Here is an 11,543-nt window from a genome sequence, read left to right on the forward strand (position 1 = left end):
TTACAGTGAAATGCTTTAATAATAATAATAATAAAATCTTTATTACCGTGTCAATGTATTTAGCTCATAGAGCTAATTGGGGACACCTACTATTACTAAATTAATAAAAAAAAAAACTATGTACAGTTTCATAATAAGTAACAATACAGCCGATAAACTATGCATTAAAATTTTAAAATATTTAGAAATATCAACAGTGTTCAGATAACATAAAAATACTTGTACCATGCAGATAATTAAAAAAAATCACGTGCTGCAAAGATTGCAGCAGTTGCCACTGTCTTCCACTAGGCTGACCAGGTCAACTCTACGGATTCTAGTTTTAAAGATACTAAGGCTTGGTAGTTCACGCATACCATTTTCTAATTTGGACCAAATATATGGTCCTTGATCTAAAGGCTTTAAAGGTGTTGGTGTGTGTTGGTGTTGCCAATAGAGGATTGAAATTGTTTTGATTTGTCTTAACCTTTGAGTTAGTTTGCATTAGTTACAATGCGCCCGATTAGAAGAAAGGACACGGTAGATATTGCAAAGTGCGCAAATGATGTTGTGACAGCTATTTGCGTGACTGACTATTCGTATAATTAAATTCAATGTGTCGGTAAAGAAATGGCTTGGAAAGCAATATTTCTTAGCAATTGGCTGCTTTGAGATTTTCCAAGTTGGTTTTTCCATTCCATCCCGATTGAAATATATTTTTTGAACCTCAAAATGAAAAGCGAATGTACCTGGTTTGGAAAACAATAGTTAGTTCAACCTTGAAAGCGACGAAATGAACTTCGAGTGGAAAGTACTTTGATTCCCGAACACGTTACAAATTATGATTGCAAAATAAAAACTGAATTTGTTGCCGTCAAGTGGGGCCTCGCCTCCTGCGCACCATTGTTCGGATCGGTGAGTATTATTATGGCTAATGCCTCCTATATAACAGAAGAGGAAGCCACATATGTCATGGAAATGTAAAAAGGATAAAAGGGTTACGAGTGTAAGGGGGTAAAAATAGAATACCGAACTTCACCCGATTTTGACCCGATGTCACTTCCTGTTTGTTTCGGAGTATCTTCGTTGTTCTACTTATTGGGCGTAGCACACTCTAAAGAAAGAAGAATGCGTTTGAAACAAATTATTTCGTGCCTAATAACACCCAAAATATGATTTTCTCAATGGTTGCCGTGACGCTACATTCAAAATCACTTCATCATCGCCCCTCGTCTGCGTGATTAAAAATCTTAACTTTTCCTTGTAGAGAAAACAGGAAAATGTGATCAGCGTATCATAGAAACTTTGATAAAAAAAAAACTGCCTTTAAAAAAAGATAATTTTACTGTTTAATTTAGCGAGCTGTTTTTAACGGAACCGATGAAATGATTTGCTCGGCTTTGTGCATTTTTGTATCACGTGAGGCCAAGGGTGATATGAGTGAGGTCTGTAGAGCGTTTTTTTATTTATTGTCATTCGACTACAATGGAAGTTTACCCTCCAGCGAACTAGAAGAAAGATAAATATTACAAACCCAAATTAATGGCAAACAAACTGCTTAAAGGTGATTCCTCAGTGTTGCACTGCGCATAAAAATCGCGTAATCAGGCGAACAAGCGCGAATGCATTCCCAGAACATAGAATTGTTTTTCAATCAATGGATGAGCTAAACAGGTACAATTATCTTTTGTTCTTGAAAGAGCACGGTCACCTATATGTATGCGGTCAAATTTATTTCCTAAAAACTTTACCGATATTTGTACAAATACGATATACACCGTACTCCTTACTGCAATAACATTTTCAGAGAAAAACGCAAAAAAACAAAATAAGAATTTCAATTTAGGCAAATCTGATTTAAATCAATATCATGATCAAAAGAGGGAAACTCCGCTGATAAGATGATAAATTCACGTTTGGCGTTCATCTCTCTACATATTTCTCTATGACAACATTGATGTGAATACTTGGATCACTCAGGATTTATGGCAAAAGCCGCTCGATTAGCTTCGAACAGTGGAATTTTCCACGTTAAGATTTGCAAATTTCTTATAATTCATAATTTATAATTAATGCAAAGGGTTATTACTTCATCCTATCAGAAACACAGCTCCCTGTCCAAGCTTGTATTATACTTCGAATCACGAATTTTAGTTATAAAAAATGAAAACATTTGCCGACCAATTTCCAAGATATTGATCTCATTCCTGTCTCCGTGCCTTTACATGAAGATACTCAATATTACCGATGGGAGTTAGACGATGACAAAAATTCATTAAGGCCTTTAGGTGATTCAATTATCGACTGATGGTTTCTTTTTATGTCATGATTATGGTAAAATTGCACAATTCACGTGCCCCTGTGATATAAAATACAATGAAATTAGAAACAGAGTGATTACTTTTTCCGAAGTTAGTAATGTTAAACGATAAAAATAGAACTATATTTAATCTGAAATATTGTAAGGGTTTCCTTATATTGGTGTTGGGAAAAAGAATGGAAATATAATATTACTTTAAGCCATTCGATACAAAATTATAATAAGACAGGTTGATTATTTCTTATTCCTTTTGGCGATCTCATCTAAGTACAATTTCTTTCACCTTTTAATTTTCTTATTGCGGTTGTGAATTTGGTACGGAAACAGTTGCTCCGTCTCTACGGTGATTAGATCTTGTTGTACTATTTTGTGATAAGCTATGTTTTTAATTATGTCAATTTTCTAGTTGTAAATCTTTCTGGTAAAAGTTAACCTCGCACAGGAATTCTTGGAAACTCCTTCTTCTTATACTATTGATTACTTTCAGACTGGTTTTTTTTGGTCAAATTCTAAGTCAAATTCACGATTCCAGAATATTTGTTAAATTTTAAGTTGACACCTTCAACACCTCTTCTTAAAATGGTGACTCTGATTATAAATAGCTTATGCTTTTTCATCTCCGCACTGAATTTGTAATTATTTAACTTATGCGAATAACACGTAGTTTTCTTAGGGGCGGTACCTTAAGTACGCCCCTTCTTCTCCGAATTTTCTGTTTACTCTGTTGTTATATAACAATCTTCTAATGCTATTTTCTCGTAAACTATTTTTTCCAGTGTAATTTCAATTCTGCCAATAGGTTAATTATAATTTTCATATTATCAATCTTGTCTTCGTTCTGGCCGATCTTAACCGTAAAATCAAGAAATTTAAGGTAGAAGATGATTTTGTGATTGCGTAAACAATTCGAAGGTGCATACTTAGTATGCAGGAACTGTCGTACGTACTCTAACGTGATTTGCTGGCTGAAACGGAGCGATCGCGATGTAAGAAGATTGACAGCTTAGAAGTGGCACCTTTGGTGTCACCTTTATAAGCTGGTGCACAGCATCTTTCAATTAGAGAATATAGCAAAGTAGAACAGTGTGGACTTATGTCGAAAGAAATAAATTGAACTGTGGTGAATAAGGTCAATACTGGGCTAGTTCCCGAGAGTAAGAATTGTACCAGGAGCTCAACCAGGAAATAAAGAAAATTCAACCGAGTGTTAGGGAGTAATTCTTCTAACAGTAACACCAAAAGGGTTATCAATTACAGGAAACGAGCCATTCTTTGCTTGCTTTACTCTACAGTTCTTTCTTTGATTTGTTTTCCTTTTTCTTTCCTTTTTTTTTTTTTTTTCCACTGTTCATTTTCTGTAATGTGATTGGTCAATTTCGTCTAAGTGACCTCGGTAACAAATAGACGCTATAAATCTGAGTTTGACCGAATGGTTTCTTACGCATCAAAGCAGATGCATTTTCGAGAATAAAAAATCAAAGGAGTGAGGTAATAAATTATTCTCTTACTCATGGTTTAGCGGTATCTATAATGATCAAACCCACAAGTGCTGATAAATATTAGCAAGTAATCATTTTTGCTATATTTGACCTAAAACGGTACCACCAGCGGGCCAAGAGGGTAAGCTACCGGTACATCAGACACTTGGGCCGATATAATGACCTTGTTCCTATTTTTCCACACACCACTGTTAAGTCAAGGGTCACCGTCATGAAAATCTGCAGTCTTCAACGGCGTTAATGACACTATTGTATTAAGAACTGTCCACGTTCTGAACTCCTCATTCAGTCTAACCCAATAAGTGAATTTGATAAAAGCTCCGGACCGAAAGTTATGTAGGTTACATGAAAATAATAGATTGGTTATAAAGCGGAAGTCTAAAAAATATTTGGGCGTTTCAGGTCTTTCAGTGTATGGTTTCAGTTATTTGACCTTTCGGCACGTTTGCACTTCAACTGTATTAGCTCTAGCGCAAGTTTAGCTTTTTTAATTCTGCAACGGAAGAAATTGTTGTGTGGGTGTCTCTAAGGCAACTTTAGAAACACTTCAAAACAGAGTAACTTCCGACCAACGAGATTTTACTTCCGGCTATCACGTGAAGGGAGAAAAAAAAACCTTAAAGGGCTTTAGTTGTCACCACTCTACTGCACATATTTGTTGAAGATAGGTGAGAGTAGAAGGACGAGCAAAGAACGGTGAACGAGGTAAGTAGTTTGTTCACGGATTAAAATAGGAATATTTTGTCACCGAAGGCTAACGTTTGAGCCTATTTTTTAATCATTCTAATCATATCATTTTTATTTTGTACCGGATAATTGTTTGTTTCAATAATTTTCTTTTTATTTCAGTTATCTGTTACAGTTCTTGATCGTCAAAATGGGATCGCTGTTCCTAAAATTTGTCTACATTCTGACTGCAATGAGCATTGCTGCAGATTTTATGCATCTCGGTAGCTCTTGGTTCAACGCGGGACAACATGACGGCGAGATAAGTGTCCAGTCTTCCTCCCTGTTTCTCCCTGGGGCGAGTGGCGCGCCGATTTGGCCGTGGGTAGGGAGATATTTGTCAAAGAGTGCAATCAAATCTGCTAAGAAAAGGGCCAAGAACCAAGCCAAAAAGGCCGGAAGGAGCAGAAATAAATCAAGAAAGAGTTCAGGGGGTGCAGGCAAGTGATAATTGAATCAAAAGTGCTCATTCAGTCAATGAAAACTCCTTTCTTTTCTTGTTATGAAGAAAAAATATCAGGGAAGATTCCTTTCTCTCAACATTTTCCTTTTTTTTTTTTCCAGAACACACCAAAAATGCTCGGAAAAGTACCTCGAATAAGCACCAAAAAGGACAGGCTAGAAAGAACAGGGACCGACAACGCGCCAAGGGAAATCGTAGAGGATAAACCATTTATTACTGAATTGTTAGTTGCTGAACTTGCACTCACTTTACTAAACTTCCTCTTTGTAATCAAGAAAATATTAGGCGACATATAACTACGGCAGGGCTCTATGACAAACTGGTACACATGCGTTGCTTCAAAAAATTAGTTGTTACAATCATACTTTCGATGGAGGGGCGCCTTATTCGATTGCGGAATGAATGAATGAAAACTTTATTTAAAACACGGTAAAAATATCAGTATGACAATAGAAAACAAAGGAGAAATTTATCTTAAGTAAAATTTTCTATTAACTGGTTTACAAATTCGCCGTGTGGAGTCCGATACAGAGAGCCATTTATCAATTCTTCTCTTGAAGTTGCGTAGAGATTTTGTAGTGCGGATATCCTCAGGAAGATCGTTCCAAAGAGAAGCTCCGCTATAACTGAAGCTACACTTCAGGTAGTCAGTTCTTGGGTTTGGCAAGTACAATTTTTGACTTGCGTCACGAAGATCAAAGGGCAGAGTTCTCGGAGTGAACATGTTACAAAGATAATTTGGGGCGAGCTTATTAACGCATTTGTACATTAAATTTGCCTTTTGCTTCGTCCTTCTGACTGATAAGTTATCCCAGCTGAGAGAGTTGAGAAGATAGCCAGAGTTCGTATCATAACTTGATTTAGTAATTACTCTAGCAGCGCGATTTTGTAGTTTTTGTAGTTTCTCACACAGCTGTTGAGACAAGCCATCCCAAACAACACTGCAGTAGTCAAAATGTGGTTCGATAAGACCTTTATATATTTTGATAGCGATATGCATTGAAATAAAAGGTCTGACTCGCTTAAGTGCACCGATACTGGAAGCGACCTTTTTTGAAGTTGCGTGTATGTGTTCCTTCCAGGATATATAGGTTTTCATCTATGTTCAGTCCGAGAGCTTTGCTATGATCTGTTTGGTTTATTTTGACGCCCTCTACATTAACATTTATTGTCTTGTCATTTAAAGACTGCATTTTTTGACGCGAGCTAATGACCATAAACTCAGTTTTTGCCACATTGCGGTAATGGAAATGGGCTGGGGGCTCCGAATCTATAAGGACACCGATCGTGTTACGGCACTGGTGCCTGATTGGAAAACGACATCCTGTTACGCGCGCCACATTCTAATTCAAACCATTTAAAAAAATTGTGCAACTTGTTTCGGATCAAAAAAAAGATGTGGCAGGATGAGAGACTTCCACATCCCCATTGAACAAGAAGTGAATTGTCGCGACCTTTCCTCTTTCGTGTCGCCTAATATTTCCCAGCCTAAAAATTCTCTGCAAAAACTAATGAGGTGTCGGTTTATATGTAAGCCCAGCTGTAATACTGACAATAACCAAAGATTAGACGAGTTTTGCTAAACAAATCATAAAAGGTCTTCATTGCGCATTCGGCGTTATAGCTTTTTGTAACTGGTCAATGCTACAAGTTTTTATACGTAGGAAAACGGACTAAGATGCACTTAACTAATAAACATTATTTTTCTTTAAAATATTTCGTTTGCTAATGGACAACCAAGTACCAAGTATGCCACTTGGTCCTTATGATCCAATAACTCACCAGGAGGTGGTGGGGGAGGGGGGGGGGTTGATGTGTACGAAAACCAGTGAGGAATGGATGGACATGAAAATGATTTGAGAGGCAGGAGAATTAGAGAGGTTTGTTTCGGTATGTCCTTTGTGAAGCTTTTGCTCCTTAGCAAATTAAGGGTGTAGCGTTGATCGTTCTGCTCTGTTAATCAAAAAATGAGTCAAGGAAAAACTACTGGGTCGATCTCTTTACTTGTGACAATTAAACCGGTGAAAAAGGGGCCTTGTGAACCTCGGGTCTCATTCCTTCCTTATCTGACTGATAAGATTGTATAAGGCTCTCAATCGATGAAAAAAGGGGAGGGGAAGCGCTCGCGGATGCGCCAAAATTGTCGTCGATCTGTAAAGGAGTGTCTGCTTAGTCCCCCTGTCGTACTTCCCTCGTTCTCCCATCTTTTTCACTCGCCCCCAAAAACCGAGTGCCGGGAACAGGCAATAGTAAGATGGACACTAGAGTAATTCCTCGTGATTTGAGTACAATTTTTTGAGTAAAAAATAGTGAGTAATAGTTGGGGTGGTGAAACGCAAGCCATTGGAGTCGATCGTTCAAACGGAAATTTAAGCGACACTCTTTTCACCTCGAGCTGAAAACACCTAATGGCCGGCAGTCCGCTGTTTTTGATATATGAGGCGAGTCGACTGAACTCAGCCAAAGCCAAATATCGTATGTCGACAAGGGAGTAATCCTGAAGAGCCTTATATAAAGGACCGAAATCCAACCCTCGATTTTCTATGACACTGGAGCGTAAGAAGCCATGACTTTGTAATAGCAGGAAAATTTAATTGAGTAAGTTTCGCTTCGTGTTTTACTATCCAATTACAATGACCAAGCTAGGCAAAGTTAATCTAGGTTAAATCAGATTGAGCTTCCATAGTTATCAATACTATAAACTAAATTGATATTTTATCCCCGATTTTTATTCGATCTTTGTTGGTCCCTGTTCTTTCTGGCTTGTCCTTTCTGGTGCTTACCCTTAGTACTTTTGCGTGCATTACTGGTGTGCTCTGAAAGAGAGAAAGAGAGAGAGAAAAAAGACTTTTTCAGAAACTCATGTCTTGAACACCATAAATGAAATATCCACCGTCATTCATGCTCTGACATTCAGCAACTGTAGAACTGAATTATCAAAACTGCGGTCTAAGTTGTCTGTCGAAGTCTGAGGTTGCGGTAGATAACACAGACACGAGGTTTGATGATTCATCGTGTCATGCAAAAACCTAGTCCAGTTATTGTTTTATTATACATTTTTGAAGAAATCTGCAAAAGACGACACTTCTGTCTAAGTTTGCAACAGTTCGAAAACACTGCAAGGACGCGGGGCCTGGAAACTAGGCATACTTTGAACGCTATATTTAATCGGGTTGTCATGTTCCCCTCACGCAATGACAATAGAATCAATTAGACCCTTGACACGCACGCGTGCTTTAGGATACAATCTAGCATTAGGTGTGAACGGATAAATTTCCTCTTCGTATCACATACCAGCACCTCCCTTTGTCTTTTTAGCTTTGTTCTTCGCCTTTCCTGCTTTTTTGGCTTGGTTCTTTGCCTTTCTCTTGGCAGCTTTAATCGCACTCTTTGCCAACCGGAACGCCAAACCATGAGCCCCAGGAAAAAACAGGGCGGACGATTGCGCACTAATCTCAGTGCCATATTGTTTTGCGTTGAACCTGAAGCCTCCGAAATGAAGTAAATCTGCAGCAATGCTCAACGCAGTGAGAATGTACACTAATTTCAGGATCAGCGATCCCATTTTGAAAACCAAGAACTGTGACAGCTACCTGACATAAATCAAAGTGCTCTGTGAGCAAACTCGTGAATTGACACATGATTTTTTGGATTATGTTTAATGTTATCTGGTTTAGGGAATTTTGTGGTTGATTGTCCTATCTAGAGTACGAGCAGTAGTTCAGTGTTCGCAGCAAAGAAACAATGTAACGTTGGGATAAGAAGGCATTACAATTGAAATGATCATGCTATTACATTTGACAAGGGTGGATGATGTCATGTGTTTTAAACGTATAACATTTTTGTTTCTGGTTCAAAAGAAAAGGTTGGAAGTAAATGTGGGTGAAAAGTGAAATTTACTGTCTATCATTGTAAATATTAGAAAACCAAGGCAATACTGTCTTAATGAAAACATTAACGATTCCCTCTTTATCAAATGAGACAAACGGGAACGGGTTTTGAGTAATATAACTCAGCCAAGACTGCCACCGTCATTTTGGATCTCCGCCTGGGTAGATTTTAGTCACGTGCTAAACAACGTGTAATCAAGAACAAGATAGAATTTCATTTCAGGCCTATTTATCAATTTTGTGGTGTATAACTTTCGCATTTTAGTACATAATATTTATTTTGAATCTTTAAATTGTCTTGAAACTTAAAAGAAAATTGTTCTTCGCAGTTAGTGATATTTTCAATGAATCTTCGGATTGTTTTCAAGTTCAAGGATTGTAAATTACAATTTTATGAAAACTGAAGGTTGTTCTGTTATTTCAGTGTGAATCCTTGCATGCTTGCCAGTCGCTGGCGCCGCTTGTTGAAACTTAAACGAAAAAAAAAACTCCTTTAAGATTATCATTGGCTTCTTTTTCACCCTACCACTATTCTTAGCAACAAAGGTCGCCATTTCGTTTGTTTATTACTCGCCAAAAACTATCAAATGCACTCAAAAGCCTAAAATCGAAAAAAAGTTTACAGGAATCGACCAATCGAGCGAGCGAGCGAGCGAGTGCCATTCTCCACATCATATCTACAACCCGTGATAAAGCCTTAAGAATATCTGGCTGTTTTTTGTTTTTTTTTTTTTTGGTTTGTCTGTTCGTTTGTTCGTTTGTTTCCGTATTTTTCCTCGCAAATCATTTCTAATTAGTCTGAATATGGCTTTGCAATTGATTGGGAACACAACGAAAATGGCTCCGAGACCGAATATCATACGTTTTCCTTTTACTTCGAATAATTGTAATGGGGCACAAATGTATTAAAGGATTCTTCCACGTCAGATTAACATACCACTTCACGCCAAGAAACTGTAATGAATTTATAATAGGTGATCTTCAATCGAGGAACACAGCATATTCTTAATCTCTGACCTAAGCTAAGAAGACAAAAATCGATCGCGCTTCGGTAACTTAATTCATTATTAACACCACACACGTACAATAAAAGGTAGTGTTATCACAGTAATGATGTTAAACTATACAATGCAAGTTTGTCCTTCTCGGTCTTCCTCATCATAACTTCGTTATCTGAACCAAACTACTCACCTTCAACTGATCGCCCTTTATGCTCCTCTGCCAACCAAGCAATTATGTTAGGTCTGAAGCACTTTTAGCTGTAAATAGGGAAAGGGTTAACTTACGTCACGCGGATAACCGATACTACAAACTAATTGGTCGGATGCTAGTTTGTTTTGATGTGTCTCCAGAGTTACCTAATAACAGTCCAAAGCTAACAATCCGTTTCCTTATTTCTGAACCTCCTATTGAGGAAGTGTACCTTGAGGTACTCTTTTCCTCAGTGGCTGACAGCCATCAAGGTGCGCACGCAGCGAAAGGCCTCAGACAGACAGGTAAATGTATCATTGCAGCCTATCATTAACTGTTTGAGTAATAATTTAAATTTGTTTGATTTAGCTATTTCAAACCATTTTCTTTCGTTTTAACTTCTAATTTCCAAAATGCTAAGATTCTGTAACTTCCGAGCTGTCAGTTTCTGGCCTATTCGTGTTTTAGCATTCTGCATAATAAAACTCGGAGGTTCTTTGTCTCATCGCAATATGTGGCTTCATTAATTCGGCTTTCAAAATTTGACATGAGATTTTGGCGTTTCTTTTTTTCTTCGGCATTCAGAACGCCACTTTCACTTTTTGTCGAGTATATCTCTCACCGGGAATATAAATACAGTGACGCTTTGTTGTTTAGCATTTGCGAACTCTGTGAAGAAGTTCACTACGCCGAAGCTTTTTCACGGAAGAGCGTTTCACCTTGGGCCAAGTTCCTCCGTCACGCATCAATCGGCGTTACGCATCAATCTGCGACGTTACCATCTCGCAAAGCCCAGAAAGAGAGATATGGCGGTGGCATTACTAGCTAATTATACGGGATGGCAGGAGCTGTTTGTTTGAGCGCAAGAGGGTGGGGAGTTGAAGGCAATAGATAGGGCTCCATTATGGTAGAAAGTGGACACAGACGTTCGTAGTTGCAAAGCGTGTTTACTCTGTTAACAACAAAATGGAGAAATTGTAGACAAGCCTCAATTCCAATGTCCCAGTTTCCTTTCTGCATGCTTCTTCTTTTACCTGGTTGGTGCCTAAAAACAGAATTTCTGCATTATTCATTGTTAAATGTCAAAGGGTAGAGTTTGTGTTTTTCCTTGTCAGTTTATATGTAGTATTGTATGAACGCAATTCAGATGGAAGCTAGAAGCTCGCTTTATTTACATATCTCTGCCAACTGAATCACATCGGACATCGTAATAACTTAAGAGTCAGAAGGAAGAATTTTCTTCCTTTATCTCTAACCTGCTGATACGGAAGTGGAACTTCAAGTTCCCAATTCCGCAGTAGCTGATACTGCCATCAGAGTGTGTACGTGCCGGAAGGCCTGAAACAGAAACTCTATACCAAAGCGCTGAAACCCTAAACCCTTCAAGTCCCAAGATCTCATCAGTGATTCTCCTTACTGTCTGTTATATGAATCTTGTGATATTAGTTCGGAGCATTTGGTATTGGATCAATAAT

General features: G+C 38.0%; 2 protein-coding genes across 7 annotated transcripts; one reads left to right on the plus strand and one right to left on the minus strand.

Annotated features, from left to right (window-relative positions):
- Positions 1–4,409: 4,409 nt before the first annotated feature.
- Positions 4,410–6,701, plus strand: LOC149048160 (uncharacterized). The gene is made up of 3 exons (XM_089198938.1): positions 4,410–4,503; positions 4,661–4,964; positions 5,089–6,701. Exons 2-3 carry the CDS (start codon positions 4,676–4,678, stop codon positions 5,190–5,192), a joined length of 393 nt encoding a protein of 130 aa, XP_089055064.1. The 5' UTR covers positions 4,410–4,503; positions 4,661–4,675; the 3' UTR covers positions 5,193–6,701.
- An 857-nt stretch (positions 6,702–7,558) lies between these two features.
- Positions 7,559–10,114, minus strand: LOC149048161 (uncharacterized). Of its 6 annotated transcripts, XM_089201650.1 has the most exons (5): positions 10,069–10,114; positions 9,815–9,899; positions 9,265–9,347; positions 8,282–8,580; positions 7,559–7,803 (listed from the first exon to the last, which is right to left on the minus strand). In XM_089201650.1, exons 4-5 carry the CDS (start codon positions 8,550–8,552, stop codon positions 7,703–7,705), a joined length of 372 nt encoding a protein of 123 aa, XP_089057776.1. In that variant the 5' UTR covers positions 8,553–8,580; positions 9,265–9,347; positions 9,815–9,899; positions 10,069–10,114; the 3' UTR covers positions 7,559–7,702. The 6 variants fall into 6 exon arrangements, with proteins under 6 accessions (XP_089057776.1, XP_089057775.1, XP_089057773.1 ...); XM_089201649.1 differs by lacking the exon at positions 9,265–9,347 and having other exon boundaries at positions 8,282–8,576; XM_089201647.1 differs by lacking the exon at positions 9,265–9,347.
- Between the last annotated feature and the right edge of the window lie 1,429 nt (positions 10,115–11,543).

This window comes from Pocillopora damicornis, chromosome 3 (genome assembly GCF_964200805.1).
Source record: "Pocillopora damicornis chromosome 3, jaPocDami1.2, whole genome shotgun sequence".
Taxonomy (NCBI): domain Eukaryota; kingdom Metazoa; phylum Cnidaria; class Anthozoa; order Scleractinia; family Pocilloporidae; genus Pocillopora; species Pocillopora damicornis.

Excerpts from the sequence above, each read along its gene's own strand:
- LOC149048160 (XM_089198938.1), top strand. The coding sequence starts at position 4,676 with ATGGGATCGCTGTTCCTAAAATTTGTCTACATTCTGACTGCAATGAGC. Across the intron at positions 4,965-5,088 it reads AAAGAGTTCAGGGGGTGCAG|AACACACCAAAAATGCTCGG; the intron begins GCAAGTGATAAT and ends TTTTTTTTCCAG.
- LOC149048161 (XM_089201648.1), bottom strand. The coding sequence starts at position 8,552 with ATGGGATCGCTGATCCTGAAATTAGTGTACATTCTCACTGCGTTGAGC. Across the intron at positions 7,804-8,281 it reads AAAGACAAAGGGAGGTGCTG|AGCACACCAGTAATGCACGC; the intron begins GTATGTGATACG and ends TCTCTCTTTCAG.